This window comes from Vicugna pacos, chromosome 18 (genome assembly GCF_048564905.1).
Source record: "Vicugna pacos chromosome 18, VicPac4, whole genome shotgun sequence".
In the NCBI taxonomy this organism is placed as follows: Eukaryota; Metazoa; Chordata; class Mammalia; order Artiodactyla; family Camelidae; genus Vicugna; species Vicugna pacos.
The window spans coordinates 44,527,148-44,547,208 of NC_133004.1; the positions used below are offsets into that span (position 1 = coordinate 44,527,148).

General features: G+C 58.5%; 1 protein-coding gene across 5 annotated transcripts in view; it reads right to left on the bottom strand.

Annotated features, from left to right (window-relative positions):
- SDK1 (sidekick cell adhesion molecule 1) overlaps positions 1–20,061 on the bottom strand; it is a 719,511-nt gene that overhangs the window by 82,764 nt on the left and 616,686 nt on the right. For all 5 annotated transcript variants that reach the window (XM_072943395.1, XM_072943396.1, XM_072943397.1 and 2 more), the window contains 4 exons: positions 11,399–11,508; positions 9,733–9,883; positions 8,936–9,173; positions 518–633 (listed from right to left, as the gene is read on the bottom strand). In XM_072943395.1, coding sequence (XP_072799496.1) covers positions 518–633; positions 8,936–9,173; positions 9,733–9,883; positions 11,399–11,508 — 615 coding nt within the window. The remainder of the gene's footprint in view (positions 1–517; positions 634–8,935; positions 9,174–9,732; positions 9,884–11,398; positions 11,509–20,061) is intronic.

Consider the following 20,061-nt stretch of genomic DNA (forward strand, 5'->3'; position numbering starts at 1 on the left):
AATGCAAGGGCTTCATTCTGCTGCCCGGGTGGTGATGGAGCAAGAACAGAGCAGGTTTTTAAGGGTCCAGGTAAATGCAGGCAAAACTAAATCCAGAAACGGCTCCCAGAGAAGCTGGCAGGTGTCCGACCCTGACGGTGGGGGCCACTGCCCGGGCCGGGCCAGGGTGGCGGTGACACCCATGCAGACACGCGTGCAGGTCTCTAATGACGGAACCGGCACTTCACAGGAGAACCCGCTTCATTCTCGCGCCAGCCCTGCGAGGGGGCTACCGTCGTCACCCCCTCGCACAAGCCGGGAAACGGGTCAGCGCTTGAGTCCCTGTTCTGGCCTGTTGGGGTCACACCAATGCCTAAGCCCCACGCGGTCATGAAGCTTAGATGAGAGAACAGACGTGAAAGTCAGGAACCGGGCCAGGGCTGGAGAAGATCTCAGAAAACAGGAGCTCGCTGGTTTGAGGGGTGACGGCTGGTGGCACCTTCACAGCATAAACAGAGGAGGGCCCCTCCCCACCTACCTTGTAGCCCAGGATGAGCCCGTTCTGGTCCTGCTCCGGCACCGAAGCCCACGTCAGCAGAATCTGGGTGGAGCTGACAGCCTCGGCCGACACATTTGCAGGGGCGGCTGAAGGAACTGCACAGAACGAATTAAATCGATTGGCACCCAAAGTCTAAAGGCTGCGGTGAATAAAGGTCTAATTTTCACCCGCATAATCAAGTTGTCCTTGAAACGGCAAGGTATTCTGAGTGTCTTGTCGTGATCAGATTAAATCTGCAGGGCTATCAGGAAAACGTAAATCTCTTCAATATTAGCAACAAATTCCATAAACCCTGGGTGCTCAGGAGCTCAGTTTTACCTGAGTCCTCGCAGCAAGAAAACACGCTTGGTCTGATTCTCACACTAACTCGCGAGAACCGTGACTTCCTCTCCGGAGGGGATCCTCGCTTTCGGACGAGCGTTCACTGACGTCTCTGAGCACGGCATTTTGTGAGGGGACGGGCGGGCGGAGGGGGGCTGATGCTATGATCCACGGGGGGGGGGGGCGGGGAGGGAGGTTACTCCGTGTGCAGCCCTGTTGGGGGAGCCCTCAGGGCCCTGACCGCATTTAGTCCTCACGGTCACCCGGCGAGGGAGCTGCTGGTACCCGCCTTCCACAGGAGGGGAAACCGAGGCTGAAGAAAATCACCGACGTCCCACGTTGATGGGTCTGGAGGCGAGCTGAGCACCCGTATGATGGTGCTTCCACTCCCTCTGTTCACATTCAGGGCACTAATCTGCCCCGAGTCGTCTGCGATGGTCCACACGTAACACGTATGAGGACTACAGTCCACTTTTAAAGCAAGGACTCTGCGTTCTAGACAATCTCAGTTTGCTTCGCTGATTTTCCTGTGGGCCCATTTCAACCTCAGACGTCATTCAGACGGGAACAGATGGTCGCGGAGGGCCCCCAGCAAAGTCAGGGTGTGCCGTCTGCAGACAGGTTCAGAGCGAAGGGCAGCTACCAGCCACGGCCTGAAGGTCCCCCGTCCCCCGACTCCGTGGTCGAGAAGCGGGGGAACACGTCAGGTTCAGGAATCTCATGGGCTCACAACACGTGCTGGGACCCTGGCACCTCCCTGGTCACCCCTCAGGACTCCCTGGGAACTGTGTCCTGCGGCAGAGGAGGGTCACCTGCCCTGCCCGTGGTGACATGCAGAAAAGTGGCGGTCACCACTCGAGGCCGTGGGCCCAGAGGCTCACGGGAAGGGGGTGCTCCCAGGCTCTGGGGGGCGACCAGATGCCACGTGGCCTGGAAGCTGATCTCCCCTGGGCTGCTGCCCCCGGCAGGCTGCTCTTGAGCAGTCCCCTCGCCCCATCGGGGCCAGGAGCTCGGCCTTGCATCTGGCGGGTGATCACAGGCTGTTTGTTCCGAGGAAAGTGAAACCATGAAGCTGTAACTGCCAGGAAGAGGATGAAGGAAAAGCTAGGACACACCAGCCGGCCACACAGAGAGGCTGTTTCTTGCTCTCCGCGGCCCTGCTGGGCTGCAAACAGTGGGGTGCTGGGGCCCCCAGGGGCTTTCTCTTCCCTCCAGCCATGGACCCACTCACTCACTCATTCATTCACTCATTTATTTACTCATCTACCCACCCACCCATCCACCCACCCATCCACTCTCTCACTCACTCTCTCACCCTCTCACTCACTCACTCTCATGCACACGCACCTCCTCCTTCCAGCACAGCCACAGGAAGGCAGCTGCGCTAGCCAGTCAGTCTGAACACTCCAACATCTGATTCTTAGATTGTCTACACCAAATTGATCTGGTTTCTGTTATGGGTTGAACTGTGTCCCCTCGAATTCCCATATTGAGGTCCTAACCCCTAGTATCCATAATGCAAATTTATTTGGAAACTGCGTCATTGCAGGTGTAATTAGTTAAGAGGGGTCACACTGGGGTAGGGTGGCCCTAGCCGAACATAATGGTGTCCTTAGAAGAAACAGCTGTGCACACAGGAACAACTCCACGGCCAGACTGGATTTATGCCATCAGAGCCAAGGAATTTCTGGAAGCCGAGAGGGAGGCCCCCTGGGGCCTCCAGCGCGGCTCTGCTGATCCCTCTGCTGATCTCTCGGTCTCTGACTTCTGGCCTTCAGAACCACGAGGGAGGAGAACCCTTCTCTGGTTTTAAGCCACCAGTTTGGCGTACTTTGCTGTGATAACCCCAGGAAGCAGACAGAGTCTTTAAGGAAAAGCGCCAGAATTCACGAGGTCCTAGAAGAGGGGATGCTACGTTGTTGGCGAGCTGGGCCGGTCACTCCCACAACCAGCAGCCTCGCTGACGGAGGCTGAGTGAGCGATGAGGCCTGGCCAGCAGGCCGCAGCCTCCCAGGGCGGGATGCGGGGGAACTCTGGGCCTGGGGGGCTCAGCCACCTCTGTCCCCTCTCGTCCCCAGAGGGGCGGTCCTGGGGAGCATCCTTCACTGTCTCCTGCGGGTCAGCCTGGGAACCCATAAGTGCCCCAGTCTCACCGGAGATCTACAAGTAACAGCTAGTTCTCTCAGTTGCGGTAACGTGTGCATCCAGTCCCTGGGGGGCCGTCCACATCCCCAGGGGATGCGGGCACAGTAACTGGGCCCCGGCGCCTAGAACACGGCGGGGTTCCTAACGAGGCAGCAGGCAGAGAAAATGGCCGGCTTCAGGGTTAAAATTTCAGCTGATTCAAGTCTCACCAGGACAAAATCTGCATTTAGTTACAAAGTATTTACATTTTGCAGACTTGTGAATAAAAGCCTCACCCCCCTCCCTGATTTGAGGGAGACTCAACTCCTTCCCCGACGTGACATCCTGAGTTTTGAGACCATCCTGGAAACTCCCCTTTCATTAAAATCAATACCATTTAAAATGTTTTTCCCTTCATTTTTTCTCTCCCCTCCACAGTATTTCTCACCGCTCAGTTTGCAGCGACTCCTCACGAAGTCTCTGATTTTCCAGGCTTCATTTACCCTGATAATATATCGTAATTTATCATAAGATGTCAGGAGACCGGCTAGATCACGCTTCGAAACTGGAAACCGCATTTAGGCATGACTCAGGCTGTTCTGGGCCGGGCTGCGAGGCTGGCTTCCAGCGTGTCTGTGCACCGGCTGGTTTTGAGCACCAGCACGGTTATCTTCATGGAGGCGATGCTGTGGTCCAGACGCGGGTCTGCAGTTTCACTCTGGCACGCAGCTCTCTCCGGTCCCTGTCAGCGGCATCCAGCGATGGGCCCCGGCACCCCTGCACCCTCTTCACCAAACGTCGACCAGTTCCCCGAAGGGGCGGACAGAAACTCTTTGCAGGCGAGGGTCCCTGATCAACTTCGGCAGGACCAGGGAAGCAAGATTCACACCCGCTGCAGCTGGGAGGGGCCCGCGGGTCAGAGCTGGAGCTTCCTGCAGCAGGAGGTTCTGGAAGTCCCATTTGGAGGTGGAGGTGCGGAACCCCTCGGGGACCAGCCCCGGGTGCAGCACCAGTGCCCCCAGAGGAGAGATCAGCTCAAGGGGGGTCCCGGGGGGCCGCTCTCCCGGCGCTGAAAGTGCCTGAAACCCGCATCACCCATATCCGGAGGTGAAGAGCAGTAACCCTGATGTTAATTTGGGAAGGAAACACCTGCTGAACCTGAACTCTTCTCTTCTCCCCCAAGAGATGTGTGTTGCGCCAACATTTCACTGAGCAAACGTTCAGTGAAAACCTAAACATGCTTTCCTGTAAGCCATACCCCTCAGCAGAGACAGGAACGGGACAGCTGACAAGACAAAGCATAAGCTGTGAGAATAACTCTTTCTTCCCAAGTGAACGAGGAACTGGACCACAGGAACCCACCCAGTCAGCTCTGCAGGGCCGCACACGCTCGCCCCGGCCGTACGTCTGCACATTTGTCCACTGAGACAAGAACAACCCCACCTGCTCTTCTGGAGACAAAATCTGTACCTCAGACGACAACGCTGCTCAAGGGAGCGTCCTCAGAGTGACCGCGGAAGAGGCAGTCCAAGCCAGAAGGCCGCAGAGCTAGACGACGACACCCGAGGGAGTTTACGCGCAGAGCGACAACCTCTGCGTCCCCTACCGCGCAAAGACTGCCTCTCAGCAGCTGGAAAGATTTTTACAAAAATACAGCCTCAATGCAGCAATTGTGCCATTGGCTTACTTTGCTTTTTAGAATGCTCTTGAAAACTGAACAAGAAAAATGATTATTTTCCATTTTAAATTACACTTTCCTCATTTTCCACAACATGAAGTTTGCTGTTTCCTGAACAAACTCCCCGAATTGTGCAGCCAGGTGTACAGTCTGAGGCCAACAGGCATTTTCCCTCGGCTCCGTCGAGAGTATCGCCCCACTGTCTTCCGGACTCTTGTTCTTGAAAAGGTTTGCCTCTTCTGGGCACTTCACACACACGGAATCACCCAGCACGCGGTCTTCATGCCCGGCTTCTCTTGCTGAGCACATTTTCGGGCCCCACCCATGTTACAGCACGTGTCAGAATTCCACTCCCTTCCATGGCTGAACGACAGGCCGTTGCGTGAACGTACCACGTTTTATTTATCCATTCATCAAGCGATGGCCATTTGGGTTTTTTCCACTTTAGATATTATACATACTGCTGCCCCGAACATCCACGAACACGCTTTCTGCAGACCTCGGTCTTCAGCTCTCGGGGGTGTCCGTCCCGGGGTGGAGTCGCTGGGTCACGGGGCAGCCGTATGCCTGACCTTTGCGGAGCTTCCTGAGCGGCTGCGCCCCCCCGCCCCCCCCAGGGACGCACCAGGGCTCCTGCTCCCCACGTCCTCGCCAACACTCACTGTCCGCCTTGTTCTTAAATTCGATTTCAGCACCTTGGGGGTGTGAAGTGGCATCTCACAACGGTTCTGGTTTCCATTTCCCGGATGGCTGAGGACTTTGAGCTTCCTTCCACGGTGTGTTTGGCCATTTGTGCGTCTTCTCTGGGGAAATGTCTACTCGGAGCCTTCGTCCGATTTTAACTGGGCCGTCTTTCTGTTGTGCAGTTGTAAGACTTTTTGAATCTATATTCTGGATGCCAGTCTCTTATCAGACATCTGATCTGCAAATATTTTCCTGCCATTTTGGAGATTTTTTAAAAAACTATCTTTATGGTATTCTTTGAAGTACAAAAGTTTCCACTTGGATGAAGTCCAGCTGGCCTATTCTCTTCTTTTGCTGCAGATGCTTTGGTGTCTGGAAACAAGTTTTCCATTAACTTCTCTTCTGGGAGTTTCTGGAGCACTCGAGTGCTGTGAATTCAGGACCCAGACCTGAGTCAGGCGCAGGCGTGTTGCCGTTTTTGCTGCCCAGCTGGCCAGGCAGGCAGACCGACCTCCTGGGGCAGAGAGGTTTGGTCTCCCCTTTCAAAGGAGGCACAGGCCTCAAGAGCTCGTCTTCACACAAAGACCTCGGGTCCAAGTCCCCGCCTCACAGAGACTCAAGGCTGAATCTCCTGGTCCCGGATGGACATCAGATCACAAATCCTCACCTACCTGGATGGGTCTGCCGCCCCCACCCCCGGGGCAGCCGCGCACCAGCTCAGCCCCTCCCCGTTTTCAGTTCCCTTTATCCTCTGACATCTGGGGGTCTCCCCATGTTTCTTAGGAGCCCATCAGTAGGTTTCAAATTTCAAAAATCTGTTTTGTATTCATAATTTTTGAGTTATTGCATAAATTCTCTCTATATATTTTAAATATAGAATATTACACGTGTATCAAGAACATGTAACACTAACTGCCTGTTGCTGGAGTCAGAGCGGCCCCTCAGAAGGTTTAAGTTCTCCTCTTTGTCACAAAGATTCCGCGGCGGAAGATAACAGAGCTTTTCAAAAGTCTCGTGATCACACAGCGGGAAGCTGAGCAACAAGTGTCTCAGTCCTTTTTTCCCACAACGTAATAAACCTGTACCTGAGAGGAAGCGGGAGGGCACCCGAGGCCGCCCTGGCCGCCCTGCAAACCCCCTGGACGCTGGACGCCATCACCCTCTGCCTGCGCGCCGGATCCTCTGTGACCGCGAGGCGCCTTCATCACGGTCGGTCCCCTGGGTCTCTGAGCCGCGGCTCCAGGGCCCCCCCCGCCCACCTCCCGCACCCCTGCCTCCACCCAGAGAAGAAGATCAGGACGGAATCAAGTCACAAACCTGCCTGAGAGCGTTTGCTCCAGGACGGGAGGCCGGCTGGAGCGCGGGGCTGGGAGTGGGCTGTCAAGCTGAGTCACCCCCCACCGCCCACCAGAACCTACACGTGATGACTGTCAGGTTCAGACCTCTCTGGTGTCGTTGGTGGGAATGGGGGGTGAGCCATAGAGGCTGGGAAGAGAAATCTTCATCCGGGGCTGCCCAAACTGTTTCACGTCCTGACACCCAGGGAAGTGGCACTGGGGTGACACACAGCGGCACTGAGCAAACCACCTGCTGCCTGGGGACCCAGACCTGCCGCTGTCCCCCCACCTCCCCCCGCCTCGGCTGTGGATGTTACTGCACCATCAGACCCGAGGCAGCACGGGGTAAGAGAGCAACAAACAGAAGGGGGAGCGGGGGCCAGCACGGCCCACCCAGGGTTAAACCGAGCTCAGAGTGGACCACTTCCTCATCCAGCTTCCCCTCCTGGCCCCACGCCCACTTCAGACTCTCCACGTCCCAGGCACTGCCTCCAGGGTTTTCGTGTACCTCTTTGGAGCCGCTAACCGGGCTCCTCTGGTCGGGAGCAGGCAGGGCGGGGCTGGGGTTTTCGGGGCCCCGGGTGCCCTCCTCCCTCCGCAGTGCCTGAGTCCTGATGCCGATGCCTCCGAGGCCGCCTCTGGCGGGGCCAGCAGGCCCCGCGCCCACCCGGCCCTCCGCGCTCTGCCTGGGGCACGAGACGTTCTCCCAGTGGGCTGCCAGGCACTGGGCCTTCCTAACCCATCCTCTGCGTGTTTCTCATCAAGGCCGCTGGATGCTAACTTTTCCACCGAAGGCAGTTTTTAACGCTTAGAAAATTAATGAGCTTTGTTATTTAAAATGATGACAGTGACAGGAAGACTGTCTTCAAACACTGTCTCAGCCCAGGGACAGAAGCAGAGGGTCCTGGGGCATTTTCAAGGACACTGGGATGGAAACAGCTGCCAGTGGGTTGGCGCTGGCGGCCTCCTGCCTCCCTCCTGCCGCCCTCCTGCCCCACGTGGGTTCCAGGGCGACCACTCGGGTTCTGTCCCCGTGCAGCCTTGAGGAGCTGAGGAAGAGGAAACAGCTAAGGGACGTCGGAGCTGAGACGAGAGCGCCTTGGAATTTCCACTCATCGGAGACACCGCCAAGCGAAGGACCTCGATGTCTGGAAGGGACCAGCCCCTCCTAGGGGAGGGGCGGGAAGCCTCGACCTACTGACCAAGGAGCTAGTTCCCGGCCTCAGGGTTCCTACCTTCTCACGCCTCCCCCGTCAGGCAGAGGTGGGAAGGTGTTCTGAGAACAACTGCTAGCCGCCTGCTCGGTGGGGAAGCAGCGGCCGCTCGTCAGGCGGGAGGAGGCGAGAGGGGGAGAAGGTCTGTCTTTCCAGGAGGAGGCGTCACTACCTCAGACTCGACGGAAGGAGCTGGTCTGTGCCTCAGTGAGTCTTTGGGGGGTGTTATCAAAGAAGAATATGTATGTAACTGAATCACTGTGCTGTGCACCAGAGCCTAGCACGGAGTCGTAAGTGACACTTCAACTGAAAAACAGCATCATTAGCAGCACTCTTTCCTGGGCTTCCACAGACGCAGGCCCGGCCAGCAAGAGTCCTGGAAACCCCTGCGGACCGGCCAGTCCAGGGAGCCCGGAAGGCGCGCGTTCTGCAGAGACCACTGACCGCCTTCCCTTCCCTCTTGACAATCAGCAGGACCCCGCGCCCCATGGGTGTGAGCAGCGGGCTGTGTGTGCTCCTGAGCAGGGGTTGGGAGGGAGGCGCGCCCACCCTGAGCTCATCCTTTCCCTCCTGGGGGCTGCAGGCCAACGGTGATCCGTCCTACAGGGCAGCACCTGGGTCCTTGAATCACCTTGTGGACAAGAGCCACCCAGGACAGGAATGCCCACAGTGGACCAGAATGAGTGAGAAGAGAACTTCTCTGGTGCTGAAGCAATTGAACTTTTGAGGGTCTATTTCTTAGCGCAGGGGAGACTCTCTCCACATATCACGCACACGACTTTGCCAGGAGGAAGTTCTGAATGGCCTGCATCATCCCTGACTGAATAGGTGCTGACTCTGCCCTGGTAGAACTGAGCACCCAGTTCACAGCGGCGCCACGAGCTGCAATGAAGTTTGACGTAAGCTCCTGTCCAGGTCGACCCATCACTGGGGTTAGGACAGCGTCAACACAGGCACGGCTGGGAGGAGCCAGGGAGATGCCTGGGAGACTTGGGGTGCTGGGCCGCGTCTGGGAGGCCCCGGGAGGGCCCCGTCTCACCTGACTCCCGCGTGCGGCCCCGCACGGCCTCGCTCCAGGGCCCGGCCCCGATGGCGTTGAAGGCCTGCACCTTCAGCTCGTACTCCGTCCACTCCTCCAGCCCCTCCACGGTGAACTCCCTCTCCAGCCGGTCGCTGACGACCTGGGTCAGAGCGGCGGCCTGGAGGTCTGGGCGCCAGTACTTGATCCTGTAGCCCACGGACTCGGGGTTCCCGTTGTACCGGGAATCGGGCAGCGGCTGGAAATGAGCAGCAGCGCGGTCAGCTGACGCCTGGGCCCGTCCGTGCGGCCTCCGCGCGGGCCTGGACGCCCGTGGGCCGGGCGCGGGAGGCCGGTTCCATGGGGAAGGTCCTCTGGGCCGGATACTCTTAGAACCTTTTCCGATTTCTCTCTGGAACTTTTCTTTTGTTAAGTGAAACCCTGCTAGTAACTTTGGCTGGGCGTAATTTTTAAAATACATTTTGGCTTCATTCTGTGGGGAAATGTTCTGATTAAATACCAAGCTGGCTCCCTCACAAATGTTGAAGACTGGTTCCGTGTTGACCCAGCTTAAGGACGTCCAGGCCCAGCCTGTGGGACCACTGACTTTCCTCCCCCGAAGGACACTCCTCACCCCAGGAAGCCGCTGAGTAGAGGCACCAGTGAACGAGGGCCGGGGCCGCTCGGGGACCCCGCACCAGTGCAAATGCGCTGCTCTCTGGCTGAATGACGAGACTCGCTTTGACCGGGGGGCACAGGCGTGAGTGAGAATCTCCTACGCTCTGGGCCTCGCGCCGCCTCCCCGCCCCCCGACTCACCACCCAGCGGAGCCGCAGGCTGGTCTCGCTGGCGGTTCGCACAGTGACACTGGTGGGGGCCACGTCTGGGGGTGCCTGCAGGGTCTGGATGACCCGGGAAGACGGACTGAAGGGGCTGGCGCCCACGATGTTCACCTGCCGCATTCGGAACCTAGAGGCAAAACCATCGGCGAGACTTATTCTGCAGCAAGAGGTGATGTGGAAAAATGGAAAAAAACCCCAAAATCCCCCCAGCAAAGGCAGGGGATGTCTGCCTGTATCATACAGGCCGTTGCTCAAGGGTGCCCACCTCCACCTGGTTGCATTACGCATGCAAATTACATTATGGCCTCTTTCCCTAAAAGCCGCCGAAGAGTGGCGAACACACCGCAACTCAGTAGCTTCAAGTTCCCGAGCAAAACGTGATTGGACGGGTTCCACGGCCGGAAACCCGCTGCCCTTGGCTGGTTCGACTTCAGGGTGACATTGGGTCGGGATGGGGGTTAGAGTTCCGGGAGATTTTCAGCAGAACTGGAGCGTCAGAACATCGTCACCAAACGACAGAGGTGGGAGCCCAGTAGCTCTCCGGCGCCCCGTTCTCCGTGGTCGGGGGGAAGCAGTGGCCCCAGAGTCACCCCTCGGGCCTCTCCCCCCAGGGTAGCTCGCCTCTGTTCCCTCATCTATAAACTGCGGGTGGAGGTAGAAGCGCTTTAAAGTCGACGTCAATGTTCTCAGTTTTCTCTCTTCTATATTAATATGGACAATTATGTGAATTGAACTTACGTACCAGGAAAAATGTCCTAAGTACGCAGACACATTTATCACAGAGGCTTTGTAAATGTACATGAATCTAAGACAGGAACACTGACCTCTAATCAGTTTCTGGCCTTTGAAATAATTATAGAGCTTGTCCTAATTTCCCACAGCAAGTCCTGGATCCCAACAGCTCATTTTATGCTAAGTGTTTCTCTCTAAAAACAAGTGTATCTTGATTCATCTGCTCTAATCTTAGGAAGGGTGTTAAAATGAACATAAATTAAACAGCACCTCTCGCTAGGTTAAAAAAAAAAAACAAACCCTAAGTTCGGTTTGTACTGAAGAGTGCTCTTCACAAAGACGTCGTTTCACCTTTCACTCCCTGAACCAGTCACTCCTAGTCTCTCATCCCCTGAGCTTATGAAACGCATCTGTCCTGGTGGAACAGTGACACTGTCAAGCTGAGCCTCTGCTGGGGACTGGAAATTCTGCCACCGTCAGTGATCTCACGGGAAGTTACAGCGTGGCCACAGCGCGCCATCGCTCTGCCCTTTGTGAAGGCCAAAGTTTTACTGCCTGGATAAGTTTCAGGATCAGGAAGCAAAAGGTTAAACAACGTGGGAAGTGCTTGATTAGTGAGACCAAGACTCCTGCTGGGCCCGGGAAGGGGCAGCAGGGAACTCCCAGCACAGCTGCTTTGTTACACGGCACGCTAACCGCCCAGGGGCTCAGTCATTAAGCCTGATGTAACAGCCGGGTCTGCGGTGCTGATGGAAGGGGCCTTGCGGATCTCGCGCTCAGCTGCGCCTCTTGCCCCTACAGTTCAGTCTACTGTCACTGCCGCCTGGAACCCCTCAGGTGCACTCACAGACAGAAGCCTCCGCTGGAGGCGCCCTCCTCCCACCATGGGGCTCCCCGCCCGCAAGCTCACCTGTACTGAGTGTAGGGCGTGAGGTTCGGGATCTCCAGCGTCTGGGCGTCGGGCTCACTCTCCTCCTCGTAGAGGCTCACCCACTCCTCCTCGTCGCCCACGGCTCCAACCTGCGGGAAGGGAGGCGTGGGGACCCGCTGGATGAGTGGGGCGGAGGCTGCTGGCTAGGATGTGTGCCACCTGGCACCCTCACGTGGGGAAGTTGAGTCCTGCCCGGACCCCCCCCAACTTGTGCCTTGGACACGTGGGCTCCTCTGTTCCCGCCCCTGAGTCTGGGTGGGCTTCAGACAAAAGCTCACGTCACAGCCTGGGCCCTGAGGGTGAGGTCCCAGCACAAACCCCAAGGGCGCCAGGACCACAGGTGTGGAGAGCACCTGGCGCCTCCTGCCTTTCCTCTCTGGCGATGGACCCCAGGGGGCCGACATTCTCACGGAAGGGCAGAGCCCTTTCCACCACAGCCGGCCCAGGGACTCAGCCTCTCCTGCTCCCACCCTGACCCCCTCAGCCCCAAGCACACACCAAGGACACCACCGCTGGCCGGGACATCAGAGGTCATCATGCAGAGAAGGACTCGCTGTTGTGGGGGTACTAGGTGGGGCCAGGGAAGCCCCTTCAGATGTAAACGGCCCACCTGGGGTACAGCGGGTCTCTTCAAAGAGGGACCAGCCCTCTGTGCCGGGGTGCCCGCCAGCCCCCTGGCCTCCATCTCTTGCTGACTCCATTCCCCATCCGTGAACATCCTGTGAACGTCTCGACTGCCCAGGAGGTATTCACGTGCGGCTCCGACCCTCCTAGGACCACCGTGACCTGCCCCGAGCCACCCCTCATGATTTCCTGTCACCATCCGAGGCCAATCTGACCACCCTGCTCCCTCGAGGAGCCGGGGGCCCGTCCCAGCAAGAGAGCAACACCGCCAGCCAGGGGAGCCCCCAGACCTCTCTGCAGGTTTCCGCATCCCTGCCCCAGGCGCTCTCTGGGCCGGTGCAGGCCCCACGGCCCTCGGGGCCCGGGGCACACGTGCAGAGGGGAGGCTGTGAGCACGGAGAGTGTCAGGTGGGTCAGCCCAGGGCCCCGAGCGCATTGCCCTCCATAAGTGACTCAAATGACAGCACACGAAACGTGCTCATGGTGTTTGCAGAGAAACCAGGTTGGCAGGTGGCCTGTTCGCGGGAGGATGTTGTGAGAATTCAAAAGGATCTTGGGAAACTGGAGACACGGACGCGGCGGACGGGACAGGGGCAGTGAACATGGGGGCCTGGCTGCACGTGTCCCAGAAAGACTAAACGTGACACTAAATACTCAGTTAGAAACATGAAAACGGACACTTGGCAGTTCCTCCAAAAGCGAAACCCAGTTCACGCCGAGGTCGACACCCAGAAGAGCAAACTGGTTCTCTCCCAAGTCCCGGCGCACACACGTCCACGGCCGCCCTGCGCTCAGCAGCCGAGGTGGAAGCCACACAGCACCCTCGACAGATGATAAGAAACCCACAGGGGTGCAGCCCCACGACGGAACACGACTCAGCCTCCGAAAGGAGAGGCCCCGACACCGGCCCCAACGCACGTGGGCCTCAAAAACGCGATGCCGAGGGAGGACACCGGACCCCAGAGGCCACGTGGTGTGTGACTGCGCCCATAAAGTATGCAGACAGGTAAACCCACAGAAACAGCGCGGCAGGGTGGGTGCCCGGGGCGGGGGGTCCTGGGCACGTTCTGGAACAAGACAGAGGAGGTGCTCGCACAACATTGCGAACGCACTGCTTGTGAACTGTGCACATTAAAATGGTGACCTTGTGTTATGTGACTTTCACCTCAGTTTTATAAATATTAAGGTAGAATATGGGATGACCAGCCAAAAACACACGGTGGGGGAAGATGAGGTCAGAGGCTGGGGGTCAGCCAAGCCGCAGGGCGGCTGCGTGGGGCAGTGACATCAGGGAAAAACGGTGCGGCCGGCACAGTGGGAAAGCAGGGACAGCCCCGGGGCCCTGCACCAGGGGCCAGGTCTCCCGGTGCTGGAGACCTAGGAGGCCCGGACAGAGGACAGGCCGAGGCCGTGCAGACCCGCTCCACCCCACCCCTGCATTGTGAGGTGGAGAAGGACCAGGCCTGGGGACTGGTCAGCGCTGACCACGGCCAGGGCCACACAACCCTGATGTGCAGACAGAGGATGAGTCGGCCCCGAGTGACCTGCGCTTGCTGGGAACCAGGGCTCACTAGTGCCGCTTGGCGGTCCTGGCCCGGCTGGTGTCAGCAGGCGAGACACTTGCAGTCTGGGGAGAGGAGGGGAGGCGAGCTGGGGACAGACCGCAGGCGGCATCCCAGCCCTCTCATGCTGGAGGAGGCCAAGGCTGGACACCAAGCTCCTGGGGGAATCCGTCACAGCTCGGCACGGCTCCGGGCGCCTTCGGTCCTCCAGGTGAAGGCAGATGGTGCAGAGCTGGAGGGGGGCGGGGGCAGGTGCAGTATGTGGGGAGGGGCCGGGCACCGCCCCCCCCAGGTGGGGAATGCGGATGGCAGGCGGGCTGGGACCAGGCACTGAGGGGAGGGCACTGAGCCCACATCTTCTCCGCTCACACAGCCCCGTTCTAGAACTTGTTCACAACATCTACGAATTTAAATCCAAAATGCTGTGTGCAACGAGGTTCGGGGGTTTCAGCGTTGAGGCGCGGACCACCCAGTGACGGGTCCTCGGGAGGTCTAACTGAGGTGCTGGTGTTGTTTCTTGGAAGTTAAGTTTAGGGGGAAAAAGGAAGGAAGGAAGGGAAAGAGAGAGATGACTTTGGTTCTAGGGAGGTCAATTCAGGACTTCTCGTTTCTCACTCAATCCCGCATTTAATGCCGCGGGAGGTGCTGGTACCCAGGGCGGCTGGCGCTCGGGGTGGGGGCTCTGCTCATGGCTATCTGGGTGCTGCCGCGGGGCTAGGCGGTGCCTCCCACGTCCTCGCCGAGTCTGGGCCTCCTTCTCGCTCCCACAGCGCAGCGCGAAGCTGCAGCTGAGACCACCTGGCCCGAACGCCTGAGTATTTACCCTCTGATCCATTACAGGAAAGTCTGCTGAGCCCTGCCCGTGTCCCTCTGCCGCCATCCCCAGGCGTCTCCCACGCTTGCTGTCACTCGTTTCACGGGCTCCCGAAGTGAGTTCGGGTCTGACTCATCATGGAACCCCCGGCATCTCCCCCAACCGGGTCCAGCCCAAACTTGGGGCCTAGCCGGCTGGGTAAACACACGGACGAATCTACAAACGAACATGTGCACGGCTTCAAAACCGGCACTGAAAGCGGGCTGCCTGCGCTGAGCTGCAGAAGCAAGTTAGTACTGAAAACGTAATTTCACTTACAGACCTCGGGCGAGGCAGGCTTACATTTCTTCAGTGAAAGGCTTACACTCAATCTAAAAAGACGAGGATCCTTCTCAGTGAGGAACAGAGGTCCTCTGATGCTCACTGGGCTCTCTGGTTAGATGTCAGGGCCGTCACGGTGGAGCATTCGAGAAGTCACCTGCCGTTCACTGACGGTGAGCTGCACGGGGCGAGGCGGTCACTGACGGTGAGCTGGTCGGGGGCGAGGCGGTCACTGACGGTGAGCTGGTCAGGGGCGAGGCGGTCACTGACGGTGAGCTGGTCGGGGGTTGAGGTGGACTCTTTAAACATGAAGCAATTCAGAGCTCCGTGGGGAAGCTGGGTTTTTGACAATTTTTTCCCTTCTTTTCCTTGGAAAGCTGACAAACAGTGCTCTACAACACTTATGACAAGACCAGAAATGCCACACATTTCAAATACCATCCGGCAGGGGGTGGTCATTAGGATCCATTAGGGACACGCTGTCCCTCTGCTAAAGCCCCAGGGGTAGGTGTCCCACCGTGTCACACGGGATGGCTCGTGCGGCCGGCACTGGGCACTGGCTGGCCAGGAGGGAGGCTGGGCGGCTTTGGCCACGTGTGCTTTGCAACACCTGGGGTCCCAGACCCCATCACCCTTGCCAAGTGGCCGTGGTGAGCTCCGCATGCCAGAGGCCGGGAGGTCCAGGCCACGCGGGGGACCAGCATTAACCTCATCTGAAAGGCAACTGCAGACGGCGAGGAGGCACGTGAGTCTGCAGCCGTGCGCGGGCTGGGGTGGGGGGCTGGGCAGGACGGACGCGGGAGGGAGGAACTACCTCTCTTTTCATCTGGAGCTGAGGACGGGAGAAAGATGCTCCACGAATTCACTCCGTGGAAACCGGCCAAGCCCGGTGTGCCCTGCTTGGCTGAAACTCTGGCGTCAGCAGGAAAACTGCCTGTCAAGCAACTTCCACAGTTCCCGAGTCCCCCTGCTCTGAGCCGTGTCCCACACCCGGGCCAAGGCCTGCCGGGGAGGCAGCTGGAGGGCACGGAGGAGGCGGGGGAAGCGGCACAGGCGCCGTGGCTCCGCGTGGCCCTGTCGGCAAGTCGCAGCACAAGCAGGAAGCAGGACTCAGGCCTGAACGGGGCTCTAGGCCGGTTCCCGAGAAGAGGAGTCCGGATGGACTGCAACCCTAAGGAGCGGGCGGGGGGGGGCGGGGAGCACTCAGCCTGGACTGATGTTCGCTTGCGGGGAGGCTCCCTCTGAAGCAGCCAGAAGCCAGAGTCCCCCCGCCCTCCCGCCTCCTGTCTTGCTAGTCGGTTTTTCATTTATTTATTGACTATTTAATATGCTTTGTATCTTCGGAAGCAGGAGGATTGTGAAATGACTGATTGGGTCTTCCGTCTTAAACATTCCTCTCTCCTCTTTGAGGTCTCTGACCCTGGGTCCTCCTGGTCCCCTCTGACTTTCCAGCCGTCTCTTCTCTGATGCCCTGACGTCCGGGGCCCTGCTGACCCAGCAGGGACTGCCCCTCCCAGGGTGGGTGGGTCCTGCAGACAACGAACCACTCACTCGTGAGCATGCCTTTCAAATGCAAACCAGCCAACCCAGAGCCTGCCCCACCCCCTCCTCCAGGGGCTCCCACACTCTGGGCCACTGCCCCCTGTCCTCGTCACCAGGGACAGCCCCTGTGCCCCAGAGCCCGCTGGAATGACCCAAACTAGCTGACCCCGGGCCTGCTCACCCTGCCCTGGGCCTCTGGTCCACAGTGCCCTCCCTCCGCCTCCTGACCCAGCCTGGTGCGTCCCGTGTGGCCCTGCGTGGCATTCCACCCCTGCCCCCCGGAAGCGTAACATGGTCTTTTCAGTGAAGCACCTCCTGACATGTCAGCCTCACCACAGCTGAATAAAGACACCATTTGCACTGAAACGACAGGTGCCACGCAGTGTCCTAGCTCTAAGCTGCTCCCTCCGCCGCCCTCTGCGCCTGGAATGTCCTGCTCCCCATCCGTGTCGCTCCCCCCAGGCCCGCCCGAAAGTGCACCTTCTGCGTGGGGCCGTCCTCAGTGACCCCACTCTGTTACTCTTCTGCTTTTGATACTGTCTTGGCAACATTCTTCACAACCGCGCTCACCAGCCCCGGTCTCACTGTTCAGCACATCTCAGTGGTCCCTCCCACAGCCCCCCCCCAACTTGAGAGTTTCTGGAGGCAGGGACTAGAAGTTTCCATCTTTGTAATCTAGTATGTAGCATGAGTCCCAACACCTCTAAAACAGTTGGTGCTTAATAAACGTTTGCTGGGCGAATGGATGGCTGAGTGAACCAAATATAAGCCCTAACGACCGGAAAAATTAAACACACAGGGAAATGTGAAAATGCACCAAGAGAATTAGCACGAGAGAACCTGCGCGGTCCTCAGAAAGAGCAGGAAGACGCCACTCGCAAAATTTACTTCAGTTGGCAGTTGTGATCTACGTGGACAGCTGGCTCTGTTTCTTGACAATGACACTTGTAGTGAAAGGCTTCCCTCAGCTGGACCCGAGCTGTCACGTATGCTGCAGTGTTTTCTTCTCCCGCGGTACCTGTAAAAGTCCCGTAATAGAACCTAAAAGGAGCTGATGGACTAATGAACAAAAAAGCCACTTCAAACCATTCACCTCGTGCAGACTTCCTACGCTGATCAGGAAAAAACAAGAAAAGCCATCGTAAGGGTGTTACTGCGGACAATCAAGCAAACAATAAACGTTCTGAAATATCGGCATGTGTAGTTCATGGTCACCTGTCACCGCAGCTCCTGGGCGCCTGGGCGGGGGCACTGCAGCAGGACAGAGATGAAACCGTCTCGCAGATTCACCCAGAAGACCGGGTCGCTGTTGAAGGACCGTTAGAGCTGGTGACAGCCCCCTTATGCACACCTGACGGACTGTTCAGACATAATGTCCCCCTTTTCCTTCTTATTATGAAAAAGAAATTCAACTGCGGTCGCGGTTTATTACCACTGAAATGCTGACAGACACTCATCAAAAGGCCGCGAACGGCCCTAATGTCCACCGCAATGAGGGAAGGAGGAGATATTATCAGCAGTTAGGAATCCTCAACTCCAGACCTCGTAGTGATGAGATTAAAAAACCTGGCGTGTGACCCGGCCAGAGACAGAACACACCAGGGTCTCCTTCCTCCGGCAGAGGTGGTAAGCAGGCAGCCAGCTGACAGAGGCATAAACAAGGGGTGGAAACTCTCTACTGAAGAAAGGGGGCCGGGGGTGGCTGGATGGGGGTGGCTCGGGCTCCATGGGAACACATGCTCATCCAGCGGCTATGCTCTCCGCGGACACCAGCAGCTGGAGCTCCTCCTGAGCTGCACAGCCGCAGCCCCTCGCCGGGCCCGCACGCAGCCCCAGCACCTCGCGTCCTGAGCGTGCGCCGGACCCTGACCTTACCCGGCCGCCGCTGCCCTGGTGCCGGCTTGACTGCAGGGCTTTTCCGGGCTGAGCCCCGCGTGGCCTCCCACCCCAGCGGCCTCGTGCCGCGGACGGCTCCTCACTGACACACCCGGCCTCTGCTCTGCTGCCGGCTTCTCCCGCCAGCCTGTCCCCCACTCCAGCCTTCTTGTGGCCACTCACTTCCTAGCAGGTCCCGGCGGGTCCCGTCCTGCAAACGGCCAGCCCGGTTCCAGGTGGGACACTGGAATGACCCCGGGCCACGCCGGGCGCCTGACTATCTTGTCCCCGGGACTCTCGGGTCTTTCTACGTCTCCGTGGTTCCCAGTGTGCTCTTTCGCGGACTGTTACAGAGAAGGAGAAATCACTGAAAATGCACAATAGAAGAGTGGACCGTGCAGAGATGTCTATCTGAAGCGTGCGCACCTCGTGTTCTCTGAAGGAGGGTTCCCGGACGCAGCCCCCCCCGGAGGCCCACGGCCCCCTGCTTCTCCCTCAGAAGGAGGTCCCGGTGCCTTGTTTCTTCCCCAAATCTCCCTACTCACCGGAGGCGGGCGCGCCCGCGGGTTAGCGGACACACTCAGGGGCCAAGCCCCCGTTTCCCCCGAGCTCACCGCTAGGAGACCCACCAGGAGGGGCCCGGGCCTGCTGGGGAAACACGAGCCCACGGACCCTGCAAGCACGTCAGCAGATGGAAAACAAAACACAGCCCGCCCCCGCCCCCGAGACAGGAGGGAAGGGCAGGGCACTTCTGCGGAAAGAAGCCGCAGCAGCCAGCACCAGGGTGGCAGAAGGCAACTCCCGGGGCCCAGGGGCCCAGGACGCGGGGCGTCTGGCCTCCAGTGGACCCTGAGCACCACTGTGTGCTCACTGCAGTGCACCAGCATGGTAAATGACCCGAGCCGCCACAGCTCCGGGCAACCACAGAAGGCCGACGAGGGGGCAGTGGCTCACTTCCTGGGAGCCCCAGCTCCGTCCCCAAAGTAGCTGCAATAATGCTCCCCCTGGTTAGCATAGGAGGCCACTGAGCTCACAAAAACTAGCCACCCCGCGCCTCGGGGCCTAACTGGCCTTCGGGGACACCCACATGTGGTCTGTGGGGTGCGCACCTGTGGATAAAGCTACCTCGCTCCACGATGAGTTCTTTCCCGCGTGAAGCCAAGGGCCCTCACGTGATGGGCGTCCCAGGGACTCGTCTGGGGCCTGGGACACGCCATCCTCCGTGGGACCTCGGTGGGACGTGCACTGGGGAGACAGTGTCACTCTACCCTGCCCCGACGTCTCTGAGGGAGGTCTCTCCAAACGCTGCGGCCGCGGGCACTGCGGGCCACCGCGGGCACCTCGACGAGCGCTGTCCTGCGGCTCCCGGGCACGAAGCCCCCACCCCCACTGCCCCTCAGTTACCGGCAGACCGGCGCTCTATCTTATTAGCCCAGAACACTCTCCAAAGCAGCTCCTTTTAAGAAAATGGCGACTATTATGCACAAACAAGCCCTACGTGAGCTTTTTTTTATTTTTCCATTTTCAGATGGAAAGGGTTTCTATCTATAGTTAAGTGTTACCACCAGCGTCTTCATTACAGAAAGCTCGCTGGGAGCAGCCTCTCAAGGAGACTGGCTGTTATCTGGGCCGTGAGTGCAGGCGGCAGGGATTCACCGAGGTGCCGAGCGGGCGGCAAACAGGCGGCATTTGCAATCTCCTCTCTCGCGGCGCGCGCCCTGAAGACGTGGGAAGAGGTGTTCCGCTCACTCTGCAGTCGAAGGTGACTGACTGAGCAAAGCATCATGGGGCCAGAAAGACCTGGAAAAGCTGCTTTTTAAAATCTTAACCCGCAGTGGACCCCCAGCTTACGACAGGCCTCTCCATGGGCTCCCCAACAACTAGGGTCTTTGGTTCCGTGACTG